This window comes from Odontesthes bonariensis, chromosome 21 (assembly GCF_027942865.1).
Source record: "Odontesthes bonariensis isolate fOdoBon6 chromosome 21, fOdoBon6.hap1, whole genome shotgun sequence".
In the NCBI taxonomy this organism is placed as follows: Eukaryota; Metazoa; Chordata; class Actinopteri; order Atheriniformes; family Atherinopsidae; genus Odontesthes; species Odontesthes bonariensis.
Genome location: NC_134526.1, coordinates 9960751 through 9980398, shown reverse-complemented (window position 1 = coordinate 9980398; position 19648 = coordinate 9960751). Strand labels below are relative to the sequence as shown.

Here is a 19648-nt window from a genome sequence, read left to right as displayed (position 1 = left end):
TTCTTATACTCTGTGGGCATAACTGACCAAATAAAACTGCCTGGATATGAAATCACAAATGCAAACTAATTTTGTCACTTAACAGCTGTGGACCGAGATATCTACATAACATAAGGCAACTTATGCTCATTGGCTTTCTGACGGTGCAACTCCACATATCAACAGATAGAGAGGATGAAATTGTGTTTCTCTGACCTTGTTTTCCAAAGACTTTAATTCTGAGACCAATCACTAATAGTCAAAGTAATCTTTTCAGTTAAAGTTTCATCAACAGGATGTGATTGCATTTGTTTCCTGATTTATTTGATAGAATTCATAAAAGTATTGTCACACTGAAGATTGAGTCTTGGCTCGATGTGAAATAATTTCACCTCTAAAGGGAAGTTGCTTCTCCTATTCTTTGGAAAATAAAGTCTTGTAGAACTAATGTTGTTATTGTTGGTTATTTGTCTCCGTCTTTCAGATGGACCCTGTCCAGAAGGCAGTGATCAACCACACCTTTGGTGTCCCTCAGCCCCTCAAAAAGAAACAGATTATCTCCTGCAACATTTGCCACCTGCGCTTTAACTCCACGGTAAGAAATGCTTCATTGGTTTTATGCTGCCGTGTTGCTACAGAGGATTGAGAAGTTGCGGAGCAATAAGAAAGAGACACATTATGCTAGACTGTGTCATTTTAAACATAAAAACACTGTATACGAGGGAACAAGCATACCCCCAGAGAAAAACTGTGTTTTGGGTCTGTTTTTCCTCTGAATGCTTGTTTTTATTATTCTCTCTCTGCAATTACCTCACCTCTTATTATCTGCAATTGTGAGTGAAAGAGAGATAGAAAGCAAATCTGTTTGCTATATCTTTTTGTGCATGTGTGGATCCTTTTTTGCAAATGCATATACGTTAAAACAAAAAGTGTGTTCTCTTATTCCCAGTAATGCGTAGAGAGACTTTTCAGCGGAATCTGTGTGTGTGTGGATCGAGGGATTAGACAGCAGGATGAGCTTCCGTTTATCACCAAAGTGCAGAAACAATCAGCAGCCACTGCAGGAGGCAGCATTTTCAGCTCCCCATTTCATTTTGCCATCCTTGCCACAGCACACATACACACAAGCAGTACATATTCAAACATGCACCCAAGAGTCCAATGACATTTCATGCATATTCATAGAAAACAAATAGATAATAGTTCAGAAAGCCTTGAGACATCATCAGTCTGGGCACTGTGAAACACACACACATACACATATTTTGACTTCATCTTCAAAGAGGGTCTAAGACACAGGAGACGGGGAGCTGAGGGGGAGAGGAGTCACAGACGTCCTCTTCTCCCACTACAGCAAAGCTTATTCCCCGTCTCCACACCCAGACTTAAAGAGGAGTGTCAGGTCGACTATAGCTTTATCTAAGTACTTTTCCTTACTCTTTCATGGACCTCTATCAGTTTGCTCGGATATTATAGCAATTTACACTTATGTGTAAAGCTCAAAAGGTTCATATAAATAAGAATACTCTACTGCTCAGTATCACAAATGGACTCAAAGAGCTCTTTAAGGTTCCAGTGAATAACAATCAGGGTGATCTGCTGGAGGAAATGCAAAATAAAACGTGTCAAATGTGTAAAAGCGCTTGCAAGCAAAAATCTGTGTTTTCATTATTTTAGAATGAGCAGTTGAATTCCTGGGAGGGGGGCGGCAACCAGTGACAACTGGTGACTTGCATATCTTGAATGTTAGGAAGAGATCTGAGTGACCAATTGGGGCCGGGTTAGGGATTAACTGGATGTGCTATGTCTTAAAATTAGGGGTTGTACGTACAATCTTCATGCAAACACTTTCTCTGCCGTGATCAACGAAATTGGGACCGCTTGTGTTTTTGCCAGTTTATTTTTTTTTTAAATCATGCATATCTGGGAGTTTTGTAAGGGATGAGTTCTCTACTGTGCATCCTGGTGGAATCCTCCCTTAACAGACATAGTACACAGTCAAGTTGGTCAGCAATTATACCCTAGATGGAGCCGACTGCTAACATGAGCACATGGTTAAAAGTAAGTATATCCACGCCTTAGTCAACTCACTGCCCATCACTCCACCAGAGTGTGCTGACTGTGGGACATTTCACTGAGGTATTCTCTGTCTAATAGGCGACGTGTTTTATTCTGTCATTCGTCATGTGTTAGAAATAAAGATATAGGTGTGCTATATATATATACGATAAGATAAAGATAATAAAGAAATAAAGAGCTTATTTCATATGTTTCATGCCTGATGCTCATTTTCTATGTAGTGAAATGTAAAAAAGTTTCTCAATTGTTTTATGGAAACAGATCTGTATTCTGAACTATGACTTTATTCATCACAGAAGGCTAACTGACCTGTTAGGTGCGTTCACTCCACTGTGAGGGGAGAAAGGGCACATTTTAGATATTCTGATACTTCAGCAGTGTTTCTTATTTTGTAATTCATTTGATTTACGAATCAAGAAGAGGAGAGGAGCTTTGTCAAGATTTAGTTTGCATGTCTCATATCTCATTTCAACTTGTATTCATTGTTCTCTTAGTAGTCCCTCGCAGAACTGTCCAGTTTCTTTACTCAAATTGTACTCAAGTTGTTTAGTTCCCAAGGATTTGCATGATTTATTTATTGAGGAAGTGTTAGAGCTCAAGAAGGAGGTTTACTGTCTTTGGGGAAAAGCTGCACCATAACCTCACTAATCCTGCATCCTGTATCCATCCACCTCCTAAATACTGAGGGTATGAAAATGCTAACGTTACGAAATAATCCCTATAGTTTGTAGCAGTTTTTGCATAAATTTTCCATAATGTGTCTGAGTTTTTTTTTTTTTTTGCTTCTTGTGTGTTTCATCCTGATCAGTAGCTGATGAGATTCCCAGAGAACGTTTTAAGCTTCTAATGAGTGATCTGTGTATTGATTTTTCTGCTTTTCTTATGTATCCATGCTTGCTCTGACAACATAGCCTTTGTTCTCAGATTGAACAGGGTCATGAGAGTGGTGAGAATGTGAAGGTAAATCGGATTCCAGCGAGAGGGAAATTTGTCTTTATTTCTGCAGAGCAGTCAGTCAGAATGTGTTTTGTCTGGTTTGTGTGCCTATGAGTGCTCAAATGTGTGTAACATTAGTATGTATTGCCAAATGTGTCTGGCTTTTGCAGAGGCTGACTCTCACAGTGTTCATTAATAGGGTAGTTGTGGAGATGAAATCCTCTCCCTTGTTACATATTACACATGCAATTATACCTCTGGCCTCCCAGTGTGCCAGCGCTGTTATCAGGTGGAAACAGACTCGCCTCTAGATGCCTGCAAGAGAGTGAATATTCAGGCGTCCGTTTTAACCTTTATTGCAAGTTGGCTCCAGTCTTTCCAGCAGATAGTGCATTCTCCTCTTCTTCCTTTTACCTGTTTTTTTTTTCTTCTCATTTTCCCACAGAACCAAGCAGAGGCCCACTATAAAGGCCACAAGCATGCCCGGAAACTTAAAGCCATGGAGGCCCAGAAGAACAGGCAGCGACGAGCCGGGGAGGCCTCATCCTCAGGGAGGGAGAGGGACCGAGACCGAGAACGAGACAGAAGCAAGACATCGACATCTGAGGCAGCTCTTCCTGCACTTATGGATACAAGTTTAGCAGAGGGAACAAGTAAGTGTAGAGGAGAGAGACTGTGTGCTATACGTAACTCATCTTTGACCACCCCTCTTTCTCTTCCTGATGATCACTTTATCACGCTTTTGTTCTTCTAATTCCCTCTTCTGCGCCATCAGATCTTTTTTTAAGCCTTGCAATGAGTCCCCCTCTCACATTGTTGTCCTCCTCCTTTATATCTTGGCTGCCCCTATCTCTTCTCTGCTCCATTGTGTTACACCTTGAGACTACATCTTCTCTGCACCTTATCCCTCACCCTCACGCCTTTCTATCCCCCGTGTGTCTCTGTGCATTAAGACATCAGCAACTGAAACTCACATTCTTTCCCCCACATCTTCTCTCACTTGGCCTTCTGTCCCTTTGCCTTGTGATAGATGAAAGGCTCCAAAGTTGTGGGACTGCAGGAAGTCTGAGAATGGGATGTTTGGTGAATAATCTGGGGGACTGAGATCGATTGGAGGCACACTGGTGTCTTTTCTTTTTTCTTACCTCCTTTTACCTCGTGGTTTCCATTGCTTTACTCCCCATTCGTCCCTCTGCTCTGTCCTATTTGAGTTAGAATGAGAGGACAGTGGCAATACCAAAGTGGCTGCATTCGTGCAACATGAAAGAAGGGCACAAAGTGCTGGCTGAGTAGAGTGAGAGCGCAGTGGTGAGAGATTCCATTAAATGGGATGTCAGATAAAAATTCAAAGTTGAAGAATTCAAAGGAAAATATTTTCACTTTTGTGGTACAAATATTGACATTTAACTTCTGGTTAAAGAAGAGGGGTGCATTTTTCATTCAGCAAAAAATAAATGTTGACTTTTCCACAGCTCCAACTTTAGCTCAGAGAGCATGAATTGCCTCAGCAACATTTTGACTGCAGAGTAAGACCATTACCATCTCATGTTGCACTCGTGGACTCGGGTCCAGACTTTTCCTTTATCCGTCTGAGGTGACAGGAATGGAGAAGGGGTAGTGCAGTTTTTTTCCTCTCTTTCTTCTACTTTTTTTTAAGTTCCCTCCCTGCCCCAGAGAGGAACATTATCTTAGCAGAATTTCCGAATGTACTTGGATGCAAGAAGGAATATCAGAGAGGAGATATGAAGGTACTTGGAGAGAGGAGAGACAATTTATCTCCCAGACAGACATGTTCACACAAGGACACACAGATACACACTTTTTTGCCTTAAACGCCAAGAGTTTCCTTCAAAGGGGAGAAAGTGGACAAAAGACCGGGAGTCTGATAACGCTCTCATCAAATCTAATTTTAATATTCCACAGTTGTAACAGCCCTGAAAGAGGAAAGCAGTAGCAGAGACGAAACGAGATGAGTTGAAAATGAAAGATAAGATGAAATGAATGCGGGAGAGAGCAACGAATGTGAGAGAGAGCGTTAAAGGGGGGGTCAGTGAAGAGAGAAAGTAGATAAGTCATAACCAGTTTTTATGCTGTGAATAATTCTGTAGTTCCAAGGCAATTTTGTACGGAGGAGCACTCTTTAATAAGCACAATTGTGTGATTGGCCCAATGTGAAATTGAAATGCAGCAGTGCGAGCCAGTGCTAGCATGCACCACAATGCCAAACTGTAATGAAATAGCACCCCAAATTAACACTCTATTAAATGAATTATGTCTGCTGAAGACAGGTGCGGAGCTGTCGGAGGGTAATGCCCACATTGTCTGCCATTAGAAACCAATAACACACCTGTCAGATGTTCCTTTAAGCATGCTGACCGTCTGGCTTAGAATAAACTCAATTCTCATGGTACCAAAAGGTCAGCCTCCTAAGCTCCATTAGAATACCTATTAATACATATTTAAACACAGGATGCAGCTACTATTCATACACCACTGTGTTAATGTGGGGCACTGAATGGAGTTCCAAGTTCACTCTGATCACAAATTGTTTTCCAAGCTGCAAGTGTAAAATTTAAGTTAAACATAACCTGATTTCCTGAAGGCATGAGGGTGAAATACCGACGTATTTTTAGACAATATTTTTTCCCATAGAATTAACATTTAAAATAAAATTCAAATGCTGATGTTTAGGGCAAGGTACTTTGGCAGAACTTTCAGCTTGCACCTCTTTAGGTAATTTGTTGTAAGCTACGTTTAGGATCATGTTCATGCTTCAGATGTCCTCCTCTTATCATCTTCAGCTATTATACAGAGAGACTGAGGTTTGCTTTTAGAATTTGCTGGTATTTAATTGAGCAGATTCCTTTATATACCAATGAAATGTTCCCAGTCCCAGTGGCTGCAAATGAAGCCCAAAGCATGATTGATCCATTTCTGTGCTTACCAGCTGGAGAGATGTTCTTTTAATGACATTTGCGTCCTAAAAGTGTTTGGACTTTATCAGTCCAGTTAATCAGGGCTTGGTGTCTACTGTATCAGGCTTACGTAGATGTTCATTTACAAACTTTGAATATTGAGTTTATGATGAGGACGTAGGAATGGTTTTCCTCTGACTCTGAATAATAATAATAATGATTGTGGCTGCACAGTCATCTAAATCTACCTGCAGGTGTTAGAGAAAAAGTTTTGATTTGATGTTTTATCTATCCTGTGAGCAGTTATCTTCAAAAGTAGTCTTTTAGATTTTCACAGATAAACTTGGTTGCTGTTAACTATCATTTATAAATGTCATTACTGACTAAATGAGTAAACAACTACCTAAAAACACTGTCTCATTATAGCCTTTCTTTGTTGATTTTCAGAGTGTTTGGCAGCTACATGGAGGAGTCTTTTTAAAGTTTCCGGAGTCAGGGTACTTCAGGTTAATTTGTGTAATCCAGCCTTTCTTGACTGATTTTGAAGAATGCATATACCTTGGAAGCTTATGTCTGAAACCTTGGTTGCTCTAAAGCTTTGCATTGTGCTCTTTTCTTTTTTTGTAACTCTAAAAATTGTACAGAGCATAACAAACCCGCAAGTCTTACTGAAGATCTCCAACATTGGGAGATTGATAGCAGCAATTATATATATGTTGGCCATTACCATTATAAAACTGACTGGGTAATCAAGATTTAAGGCTTTACACAGCTTTACCAAGAGTAACAAGCAAAAGATAGAAATCTCATAGCAATAGGACAGAGTTCATAAAATCAGGGTAAAGAAATCCAGTACCAGATTAACTGCTAAACCAGTGGGGATATCCTATATATTGTCAAGTGCACTATATTTGACAGTTTCCTCCTCAGAAAACCAGTATGTCAGCAAATGGTCCAAAACATTTGTTAAAGTTCAAGTAACAAGACTCTGCAGCAATGTTAAGAAGTGTAAATGTTATCCATCAGGCGAAAAAGAGGAACTAGTGTGATGATGTTATGTAGCAAAGTCCATAGGAGGATGGAATGGATAGCATTACCTTCTATCTTAGGGGTTACTATTATAATCATGGCAGCAGAGGTCTCCTAACATTAAGGAAGAAATATATTTTCATCCATTATAAAATTAAGAATTTTTGTGTCTAAAAGATTTTTCTATTGATAGTGATGTGATATTTAAATTTCTAACTTGGAAGGAAAATGACATTAACATTATATTTTGTCATCATTTGGATGTTGACTCTTTCAGTCTACTACCAAGTGTCTCCTATATCCATATTCAAATATTTTAAATTTTTTGTCCTATTTTTTTTAAGCCTACTGCAAAAAAATATCAGGCTTTTCATAGATATTCTGTCAGGTACCACAACGATTCATGCATACAGGAAAGAGACGGAATGAGTAGAGACTAACTTTCCAGTCAAACAAACAGACAGATCGATTCTTATAAAGCATGTCTCAGACTAACAAAGGACAGTGAGTTAGCAAGCAAGAGAGCACCAGGCTGGCGCCAAGAGCCCCCATCAATCATGGCAAGCATCAATCAGCCTCAGCTTTGATTGACTCTGCTGTTGAAGCCATCTTCACAGGGACTCTACTGTCACCACAGTAATGATGATTTAAAGCAAGGATTTTTCCCCAGGGAAGTTGTTTATGTTCTGAGGCTACCTTGGATCAGTGCTTGTGTACTAAATCAAGTGCTCAGGGTGCAAATGCGCAGGCAACTGTGTGTTTAATGAGCCCAATATTCGCATTTTCTTGCAATTAGGCTGTGGTCAAAGTTCTAGGTCGATGAGTCAATTGAGCAGGGATTTCTTAAGATGAGTTTCCACTTTAAAAAAAGTTGTCATAGTTGTCTGGATGTTTTAAGACAAACATTTGATTATTTTCATGTGAAAGAGAGCTGATCACTGCCTGCATAACACTGATCCAAATGTCCTTTTATTTGCTCGTGTGTAGTTCTACTCCACAGAGGGCCTGTTGCCAGTATGACATCCTTGGTTTTGACAGTTCTGCCCATTTTGGTGGCAGTCTCTGCAGCACTCATGTAGATGGTCAGCAGTGAAATAGGACCACAGACGGGGAGAGAAAGGAGGCAAGACAGCAAAAGTCATGGCATTAATCAAAAGAAATCCTGCCTGTCACAGTTCTTCATCTTGAAATTGTTTGTTTTGTCCACACAGTAAGGTCTCAAAAAAGATCTGCACACATTTGGGAGGTTTCCGTTTTTGCCTTTCAGCTGTATATTTTTACCAGCACACGGTCACATTCAGTTCCTGTTTCAAACACAGTGAAAAGTAAACAAAAGCATGTAATACAGAGACAGATTCATAGATTTTTATTTTTTAACAACTCAATTGACGGAGTTATCCCTTCAATGAAATAAGAGAAGATTCTGGATTTTTCATTTGCTGAAATATGCTATTTCCAAAAATGAAGATGCCAGAACTTCAGCTGGGATATTTCAAATGATTCTCTCAATGAGGTCCTTCATGATCTAAATCCTTGTATATTAGAGTGCTTTGATTCCTTGATTCCCCCCAACCTCCATGTCTTTATGTGTAGGGTTCCTTCTAAATCCACTGATAAAAATCACTCCCCACCAGGGACTTCTCAGGTGGCCCCGTCTTTCACATGTATTCAGGATCATACCTACCCCCCCGACCCTCCTCTAGAAAGGAGCTCAAATCTCTCAAGGGTCACTCTCATTACAGCAAGGGGACTGACTAATCTTGCTCCTATATAGTTTCTTTTACCTGGGCGGGAATGAGAAAGGAAGACCCTTATCTCCAATGATGAATTTACTCCAGGGCATAAAAGGAAAAATCAATGGAGACGATTGCACTGAGGTGAGCAGTGTGTGTGTGTGCAAGGAGAAAGCTCTCTAAATGAAATGGAGATATTCAGTAAGCATAGCGCACAGCGCTCCTCAGTGAAATGTTAGTGATTCCCATGGGAGGACAATGGGGTGAAGGAGGGATGTGTAATGGAACTCCAGTAACTTATCGGCAGGGCCCGACAGTCGATTGGTTTGTTTATACTGACTGAGACTCCAGGTCCATTTGATATTTGAATAGTGAATGAGACTGAAAGAGGGTAGGGATGTGACTGATGATATTTACTTCCCTAAACTAAATGAAAATACCATTAAGCTACTCTTAACATGACATCCCATGTTTTACTCAAAGATAAATACTAACTGATGGATTATTTCAATATAGATGGAAATGTATTAACTGTTGCTCAGCGGAGCTCTTTCCTTTAAACTGGGAGACCTCCACATGTCCCGCATATGCTGGGATTTACACAAACAGAAATCAAGAATTACAAAGCAGAGACATGTTCGATGGAGGCTTTTGTTAAATTCTTGTGTTTGATGTTTTTCCACAAAAACGTTTTATTGTTTCTTTGAAGATAATTCAATTCAATTCAAAGTTTATTTCTATAGCACACTTAAAACAGCCTCAGCTGACCAAAGTGCTTCACAACAGCAACTGCATCACGCGAGTCATCAATAAAATCAATAGGAATGACTTTCAACACAGATAAAAATAAAATATGAGATAAAATTAGCAATAAAATAACAATAACAATAAAAGTACCAAGCCAAGGTGAAACTCCATTTCAGCTATGGAAGGCCAGGGAAAAGAGATGTGTTTTCAGTCCAGATTTGAACTGGCCTAAAGACTGAGAGGATCTAACAGACAATGGGAGGCTGTTCCACAGTCTGGGTGCTGCCACAGAGAAGGCTCTATCACCTCTGGTCTTTAGCCTGGCTTTGGGAACAGCCAACAGGAGCTGGTCAGCTGACCTCAGTGTTCTGAGTGGAGTGTAGGGCTGCAGCAGCTCACTTAAATAAGATGGGCCCATGGAGTTTAAACACTTAAAAACAATCAATAAAACCTTAAATTTGACCCGAAAGCCGACAGGGAGCCAATGAAGGGCGCACAAGACTGGGGTGATTGATTCACGCCTTTTTGTTTTGGTCAGCAGGCGGGCTGCAGCGTTTTGGACGCCCTGTAAACGCTGGAGAGAAACCCTGGTCCAACCCTATATATAAAGAATTACAATAATCCAAACGCGATGTTATAAATGCGTGGATTGCTCTTTCAAAATCAGCCCGAGGAAGATAAGATTTAATCTTGGCAAGAGTCCTCAGCTGGAAAAAGCTGGCCTGATGACAGCGCTGATGTGCTTATCAAATTTAAACAGAGGGTCAACCATCACACCCAGATTCCTAACAAAAGGACGGCAGTAGGAGGACAGAGGACCAATCACACCGTCATGTCCATGCAGGGGATTACTTTGTCCGAACACCAGAATCTAAGATAAATTAGATATAGAACTGTATGGATACAGCAACGGTGAAAAATCGAATGTCGATGAGAAAAAAGACAAACCAAAAAAAAGTTTATGAGTGAGTTGCTGTTAAAGTTTTAATGTACGGCTAGTAATGTTAAACTATTTCTCTGTTGAGCTCCAGAAGTCTTTTTCTCCGTGTCAGCTGATTACTTATTGTTTTTTCATTTTTGCATGTAACATTACCACCCTTTTTCTCCTTTGGTGCAGGCCAGCTGCTTCAAACTAGCATGTGCCCAACTTGTCTCTCAACTGACCAGAAGCTGAACATAATCACACTTACACTGACAGCAGTAAGATGGTATTAAAAAACTAGACTGATGGAGGGGAGTCAAGTGGGTCTCCCCAAGCCCTAAATGCCCTTTTAGCCCTAAATGGCCTAAAACTGGTCGTTCTGAAAAGAGGAGTAAATTCACTATATAAAAGGGAACCGTTGTGCTGCATCTCTGTGGTATTTTGACCAAAGCATGTCCAAAGATTTATTTAACACCTCAGGAAATTGTGTTAACTTGTGGTTTAAAAAAAAATAAAAAAAATACTTTTGTTTTAAATAAATCACATTTGATGATTTTCTCTCTTATCTTTTTATTTTTATCCAGGTCTTCAATCTGATCTGGAACCAACCATCCTGGAGGGGAAGCTCGAGGAGAGTCCCAGAAGCTCAGCAATGCTGACGCCAGTATCTGAGATTTCATCTGTGGAGCTGGTCACGCTTTCCCCTCCTCAGATTTCGCCTTCCTCTCATCTTTCTGAGACGGCGTCAGACACCAGTGCCCCGGAAGTGCCAGAAATGGCAGAGACTGTAGAGGCTGTGGGTCCAACCAATGAGTCAGGCAGCGGCGAAGACGCAAACGAGGAGACACACACAGATGACGACAAAGACCCCAAGAAGAGTAAAACTCACCTCCATTGTCCTGTTTGTAAAGTAACAGTCAACTCTCTCTCCCAACTGGAAGCACATAACAGCGGTAGGAGCATAGTGCGACACTGACATACTGTATGTGCTTTCCTCTTTCAAACCGAATTCTTACATTTGCTGTATTTTTGGGCCTCAGAGGAATCCCCTTGTATTTATTTTGCACAGTACATTTCTTTGTTCAATTTTCTGTTCTTTCCTTCAGGTACAAAGCACAAACTGATGCTGGAGGGTCACAGTGTTCTGCCACGTCGCCGGGGAAAAGTGATGGCAGCTCGAACCAGCTGCAAGAGCAAGCGGCTGGGCAGCAAAGGTAGCGTTGGGGTGCCCAGCAAGAACTTCCAGTGTGAAGTGTGTGAGATCTTTGTGAACTCTGAGACCCAGCTGAGCCAGGTAAAATGATTTACCTTAGAAGGTATAGATCTTTATATACAATTACATCTGTAAACTTTACACATACAACAAGTATTGGTATGAATGAATGGTTGGTTTGAGAGAAATATTTGACAGCAAAATTGCAATATACTACAGATTAGAGTTATCTTATTGAACTTCACCATCGCAGCAGCCTCAGAAGTTTTGTGATGTAAAGTACAAGAGTGGGGAAAGAAAAAGACTTAACACTCTGAGACTTCTCTGTCTCTCTTGTGCTGTACAACATGAAAGATGAGGAGGGAATATGGGGCTTGGGGAGGTCCTTCAGATTTGTCAAGGCATACCAAGTGAGAGCGTTGCTAACCTGATAGGATTTTGTTCAAAAGGGCGTAGAAGTGATGTTGACTCTGCAGGGAAAAGCACTCCAGTCCGATCCTGACACGCAGTGGAGGAAAATGTTGCACACAATTACCTCAGCCCCACGGAGAGATGATGTGGTCGCAGAATTAATCAGAAAACAGAGCTGCTCAGAGATAGTTAGCAATTACCTTAGACACCAGGAGATTGATATTACATATGCAACCCAGAGCGCATTTTGATCTGTAGCATATTGCATTAAAGTTAACCAGAATGATGTGTATCGAAGGGATAAATATGAATGATGAGATTTTAAAGAGACAATTTTGGCCTCACTTTGATGGAGGAGGTGTATGTGAGCTTAAATCAAAGCAGCAGTTTCATTTACACCCACATGAATGAAGCCATTGAAGACCGAATTTGAGTTTAGAACACACTCAAACTGCTATATTTCAACCCTCAACAGACATCATCTAATGCTTTAATTAACTATTCAGGGAGCCACTTAGTATTGTAAGCTACAATACTTCCTGTGTTTATTCTCCATACCAGCTTCAAACCAGTTTAAGGGAGTAATTTCTTGCTTTTGATGTCCATTTAATTCTACAACTTTTGTCAGGATATTGTCTATGCTGGAGTGGAATGTGGAAATGACCCAGGCTGCTTTAGCCTTAAATGCATTCCACCAGTCGTATTTAAACATCCTTTAACCTGTGAGGACAAAAGCCTGTAAGAACAGCAGCCAACAAAGGAGTGCGGCAACCTGAGAAAGTAGTGCGATGTCATTTCTGTGCACTTTGGAGTGAATCCATTATTAATTTGGCTGACAACATTTGAAGTTGTGCTACGCTGTGCTACAACTGATGCTTGTTAGCTTTGTAATGGCTTTTTTGCTGGTGTCTGCAGCACATGAATAGCAGAAGGCACAAGGATAGGCTGGCCGGAAAACCACCCAAACCCAAATTTACCCCCCACAGCAAGAGCCAGCCAAGCTCCAGCTTAGCGGTAAGTCTCTGCACACAAACACAGACAAACAAAGCACTGTCACGCAAATATACATGCATACAGATACTCAAGGAAGACAACAAAAAGATAATTGCCCTTTTCTCACAGCGTTTTATGCCAGAACTGGAATAAATTATGTATGACTTGTAAACTAATGCTTTTGAACTTTGTGGGGTTTCTTTTTTACTAATTTCTAATTATTTTTGTTGCAGTTAACTTATTTCATCCCAGTCTTGATCAACATACTGTAAAAAAAGAATAAAGATTATATCACTTGGTCTTTTTACAATACATTGTGGTCAGGCAGCAAACTTGTGTGTCTGTACTGTCATAGAGGTTAAACACACTTTTACACTCCGTGAGTCCCCTCAGACTGATCTAAATTAGTCCTGCTCTCCACACTGTCCAGCTTTGACAACAGCAGCCTGAATCAGCACTCCAGATTAATCACTTGCCTACTCCTGTCATATATACACCTATCCCATCTCTCCTTATCCTCTTCCTCCTCCCCCTCCATCCTACAGAGCGTGAGATGGAGTGGCTATGCAGGTGTGGCTGTGTCTGCAATGAAGAAAGCCTTCACCCAGTACAACTTCACCTCCATCTCCTCGCAGGTCAGTGGCAGGAGAGGCTGAGACTGGGGTTGGATTGGAGGACGAGAGCTTCAGCTGGCTTAGCTTTAGGCCTGGCTTTGGGCAGGGGACTGAGCAGGGATGATGAAGAAATCATGTTTACATTAAGGGGTTAGCTCTGATTTTGTTTTCTGCAGTTTACTCACTGATGGGGATTCCAATAGAGCTACAAAATCGTGGCTAAAATACTATCTATGAAAAATAATTTAGTTTTCCTGTTAAAAAAAAAAAAGAAAATGTTGCATGACTCACAGCACATCTGTCCCCTTGATAAGCATGAAACTCCTGAGGTATATTTACCAGTTCAAAGGGACAAGTCTTGTATTAGAAAATATGGGATCTTGGTTGAAAAAATGAATTCTTTGCATATCTTGGTGAATTCAGAAATAATCTTTAGTCAAAGATATTTTTTCCATTTGCAATCATTTATAGCTATATGGCTGAGTTCTGGGACTTCCCTGCTCTTCCACATGTATACATAGAAAGCCGAAGGCAGGAAGGGCAGCAGAAAACACCCTCTTGGGTAAACAAACAGAGCAGACGGCAGTAACAGATATGACATTGTCATTGATTTAGTCAAGCACAAAATGAAAAATAAGAGTTTGGGTGGAGGTGGGTTGTAAAACGGCCTCTTGATCAATATGTGACTAGGAAACACCAGTTTGTGTGGTATGCAGGTAATCTCATTTTTCTTTTTCATGCAAGAAAAATGCTTAAAAAAAAAAGTCGAATAAATACATTTTCCATGCACATCCCAAGTACTGATAGATAGGGTAAATAATCTCTCACTTCAGAGGCTTTTCAGAGCTGGAATTGTCATGTGTCCTGGGTGCTCTGATCAGAAGTGGACAGTTCTAAACTTGTTTGTCCACACCTTGCACTAAAATGCATCCACAGGTGTGTCATGATTAGGATCGGATCTCAGTTAACTGCTTTACATGCAAATAAACACGAAGACTAAATCACAAAGTCAGCTGTCAGCTGAGCAAAAACAGAACATCGGTGGGTTCTCTGATGTCCCTGTAATATCACAGCCACACAGATACATCCCTTGGCCTAAACTGTGTCATTATTCAAACATAAACATGTTTCAGATTCACCAGTCACAATTACATTTCAATAAATTCAGTTTTCTGATGGATATGAGAGAAGTTAAAGGAGCATAAAATAACTAGTTTGTGCAGAGCTCAGCTAACCAAAAATGCACAAACTGCAGTGAATAGAAACTGAACTCCGTTCATAAGAAGTGCAGACTAAAGGAAAGTCTTAAATTATTATGACAAAAAGCACAAATGTGGTGGCATTTAAAACAAATGCTACAGAAGAAGTGCAAATTAGTAAGTTACATGTCTGCCCTTTATGTCTTGACAGCTCAACATGTACATGTGTCTCATTAGAATTAATTTAATTAGTTTAATAGCTTATACTCAGATAAATAGACTAAACTAACTATTGTAGATCCAGTGTCAGCATTGTAGAATGGCCTTTAGCAAACTGGGATGTGAAAATGTGTCTATTTTGCATCCACAACTGAATGTATAAATCCTATGGTAATGCAACACATAACCTACTGTTGGTTTTACTGTAAAAAAAAACTTCTTTGGTGGCATACTGTACAGATCAACTAGATTTGATATTTCACAAATCCCCTCCGCTGAATATCTAGTGCTAATTCAGCACTGAGTCTATATATGGTACACCTACCAACGGTTAATATGACAGCTGACTTATCGATTCGCTGTCAGTTATTTGTCATCTGATCTGATATCTGATTTTTACAGTACATCAATCCAACACTTTAACTTTAATTGCAATGTCAGGCACCAGTATAGAATCAGTCCTTTTGCTTCATAACATCTGCTTTTGCTGTTTGGATCATTTAGTATAATCAGTGCCTCCCTTTTGGAGAGAAGTTTTTTCTGCAACTCGGCTCTAAATATTCATTAAAAGGCAACTAAAAGAGCTTTGATGCTGCTTTCACAGCTGCTTTGCTCACCGTCGCAGCAGGAATTAACATAAAAGACGAGCAGGAGATTTACTATGAACCACACATTCTGAGTTTAGATGCTGCTGTTCACAGAATGTATTTTTTTAAAAGGCCGGACGAGTGAGAAATCGTGCAATTGGAAACTCCATCGCCTGTGGGAAAGTCACGTGAGTAGGTGGTCCTTTCGTGTGGACACAGTTGCGATCATACTGTTATAAGAATGTCGCCACATGTGTTCCAGACAACCTCTGATTGTGGCCCAAGCCAAGTTCAGATCTAAATGTGTTTATTAATCCTTCGTGAGTCTATCACGCCTCTACTTGTCCACTTGTGATGCGATCAGCCAGGACACATGTTCACATAAGGTGTAAGGCAGGCCTAAACTAATGTCATCCACTAATATCATGACCAGTGAGTGAAGCATTTCATCATTGTTTAAAAAGATCAAAACTATCCTTTTAACAATGGAGAGCTTTAGAGCTGCAATTGAATGATGAAAAGGCTGTGTTCGTGCTGTCGTCCTAGATTTAGTCTGTTCTGTATTGTATGCAACTTTGGACACCTGTGGGCAAATTGATATTTAGCTGATTTTTATGAATGAAAAGAAGTAAATGTAATTTGCTCAGTGGTGTTTTGCATATTCTTCTACTGCAGCTAAGTGTCTAAATAAAGGGCCATCCATATGTTTGAAAAACATGTTTGCCCGGTAACTGTGTTCTGCCCTCACTGTGTTTCTCTCTCGCTTCTCACCGTTCCCCCTCCTGTCTTCTCCAGACCAAACTGGCCTTGCAGAAGCAGCTGACCAAGAGTTTGACTACTGGCTTCCTGCCCAGCCCCCTCACCCAACCAACTCTGTGCACATTGGCAACTAACCCATTGGCTCTGCGCCACCCGGTGGGCACCACCACCTTTATCCAAACCCCATTCCTGGGCCCTACACTGTTCCGGCCTGCCCCGGGGCCACTGCGGGCCACACACACACCCATCATCTTTTCCCCCTACTAAGGACTTAACCACCCTCTCAACTGAGCTCCTCCCCTGTCCCTTTACCAAATCCAAGGCCCTCCTTTAGAGTGACCCTCACAACAAAGAGGCCACACACAAACTATGCAGCCCACCTGACTTAAAATGGAAAGAGTGCACAAGTCCTGCTGCTCACCAGGCCTGATGGCCTTTGAGCTGTTCTTATCATAAAGGCCAAGATCCCCCATCATGCCTTCTTTCTGCTCCTCTTATAATGACCTAAGGAGCAGGATAGGCCTCCAGACAGTGACTGCTGCAATGAGGCCGCTTTTATAGCCATTTCATGGGTCAACATGGTTTAAATTATGGATATAATTGTGTAATTTATTATAGAAAAAAAGTGTCTAGATGTATGTTTAGTGTGGTTGCCACAAAATAAGGTCCCTTTAATTGATGCTATTTAAATAGTTTTTAACTAATGTGTTTGGAGGTATGATGAACAGTCAGCGTAGGTCATTAAAGCAGCTGAACCCAAGCCATACCTGTACGGCTGCACAAGTCAGTCTCACTCATCAGTGTTTTCATCTGACAAGCATAAAAGATGCTGTCACATGGCATTGTGGATACAGTAGAAAAAGAAAAAGAAAGACTTCATGCACAATAACCCCGTCTTAACTTAAAGCAGCTGAAGGACAAGAGTGACTCCTTATTGTGAGAGGTATGTGGATCTGTAACTACATGCTAGTATGTCTTCGTGCTAAAGTTACATTAACATCGTTCTGCTCTCCCACCCCAGTTCACCGAGCACTCTTACTTAAAATGTGTCTTTTTCTTTCTGAGTCACAGCCACTGTCATCGCCCTCCAGCATTTTTCCTTTTTGCCCTTTTTACCCCAGGATTAAGCACTCCCAAAGGTCCAGAAAAGATCAGCTTGTCAACTTTACTTTGTTTCAGTTTACAAATCTGTCTTCAGAATGATTTCTTGCTCCAGTGCATCATTCATGCAATGCATCTTGAACATCATGTTCTTGCCGAGCTGGAGGCATGAAAACATTTTTGCAGCTACGGATGTCTTACACTCCAAAATGCCATTGTTTCCTTCCCATCCTGACTGCTGTTTTTCCCTTTTCCTTCACTGTCATCACCTCGCCGTTGCCCTTGATTTTCTCTGGCATTATCTCAGCATGAGCTGATGAGGAGTGGGGAAAGCGCTCCTCACAACACACACACAATCACACACGGAATGAAAACACAATGAAGACTTGATGGGATTTCAGAGCTTGATAAAAAGTTTGGATGGCAGTGGGTGGGAAGGCTGCTCAGCCAGAATTTGATTGACATCCTGTTGCAGTGTCTGCATGCAGCGTGGGAGGGAACAAAGCACAGTGCCATGGCAACCACATTAAAAGCACCTTAAAACTGATTTACCTGCAAAAGCAATGAAAATTGTGTTGATGTTCATCTTTTATTTGCCGTAGGTGTATGTTTTACAATCCCTTGTCAATTCCAATGAGAATTGTGCTTTGGAAAAAAGAAAAAAAAATTCAGGTGAGAATGATAACATTATGGTTTATCTATGACTAAGTCTCACAGTTAAAGCAATACATTCAATATATTTATGTTTATGATGTATTTTTGGTGTTTCAATGGCTTTATCTATTCTCTACAGTAAACTCCTGTAACAATGTCGTATGTACCCCATCCCAGCTAAGGGCCAACTCTGATTTGTTAGTGAAGAGTCAGCTGAAATAATAGGTTTTCCCGGTGCTGCCCTTGATGCTTGATGCTTGATGCTCATGGCCGGTCTGCACACGTTGTGACTGTGAGCTGAGACGTTCCATTTTAACTGGCTCCTGCACTGCAGAGAGGGTGCTTCAAGCGCCATATGACTTTGACGCTTCACTTTTTAGTGGAGCACTAGAACCCTTGGATGACTTCCACTGAGCAAAACAATGTTATATCAGAGACAAGCTATTTGGAAGTGTCACAAGTGCAGCATCAACTGTCATTTTGCTGTTTGTTCTCATGTGCCGACTAACCCCTCCAAAGCAGGAAATCTGCTGACATTCACCCTTCCTTAGACCAAGATGAACTCTTGGTGAGGTCTCCAAAGAACTTGGAGCACACGAATCATCCTCCCTTCAAAAGCCATACCAAATCATATTCTCTTAAATTACAGTAATGGAGCAAACCCTTGCATCTGTACAATGTGTGTAATTGTGTGTGACGCAGCAGTGCCATCTGTCGTGAAAACCTTGTAACTGCGATCCAGTACTAGTGCTTCAACAAGACCTTTCATCTGATGTGCATTTTATGTCCCATGCCTTTCTGGGTAGGTAAAGCCACCGGGTGTCCCTGCCATACTCATGTCATTCTCCCCAGTCGCACTACTCAGTGAACCAGCCGGCCTTTAATCTTCACTATTTGTTTGTTTCTATTGCTCAGTGGGAACTCTGACCTTGAAAAACTTTTTCTTGAAATGAATAATCTAGAGAAGGCAGATTATATGTAGAAATCCTAGAGTATTTATAGAGATTTTACCAGAGTTGCTATCGTTATCTGTATCATAATGAACTGCTATCGTAGTAGAGAGTAGACAATGTTATGGTTGGCTGTGTGTGCAGACAGGGAGAGGAATATTGCTTTGCTTTCTTTTTTTTTTGTTTGTTTGTTTATTTACATGGTTTTATTAACATCTTTTTTTAAGTACAAGAGAAAATATTTAAAACATTTTTTTTTTCTCCTTGTTGACAGTGACTGAATTAATTATGTAATTCAAGGCCTTTTAGACAATATCCTAAAGTCAAATGAACCAGGCCTTCTCAGGGGTGACAGGTTGAGCAAAAGCTGACATAACCATCCATTCAGGGTATTCCTCCATAGCTCCAGAGAGCAGCAAACACTGTACGCTTGGATGGATTGATGAAAAAAGAAATACTTGCAGTGCTGTACATTAGAGAGAAAAAGGGATGGATTTTGGAAAATAAAGCTTTTAGAACTTGTACAAAATGTTTTTAATAACTATGTAATTATTTGTGTGTGTGTGTGTGTTAATGTGTGTGTTTCATAGGTAAAAATGAAAAGCAAT

General features: G+C 40.6%; 1 protein-coding gene across 3 annotated transcripts in view; it reads left to right on the top strand.

The window, feature by feature from the left end:
• Nucleotides 1-19648, top strand: part of znf385c (zinc finger protein 385C) — a 127623-nt gene extending 107975 nt beyond the window's left edge. The window contains exons 4-10 of one of the 3 annotated variants that reach the window (XM_075454282.1): nt 464-574; nt 3440-3647; nt 10925-11293; nt 11447-11634; nt 12880-12978; nt 13503-13592; nt 16372-19648. In XM_075454282.1, the coding sequence (XP_075310397.1) occupies nt 464-574; nt 3440-3647; nt 10925-11293; nt 11447-11634; nt 12880-12978; nt 13503-13592; nt 16372-16602 (1296 nt within the window). In that variant the 3' untranslated portion in view covers nt 16603-19648. Of the gene's footprint in view, nt 1-463; nt 575-3439; nt 3648-10924; nt 11294-11446; nt 11635-12879; nt 12979-13502; nt 13593-15708; nt 16161-16371 lie in introns of those variants that run through there. The other 2 variants (XM_075454284.1, XM_075454283.1) reach the window with 2 other exon arrangements.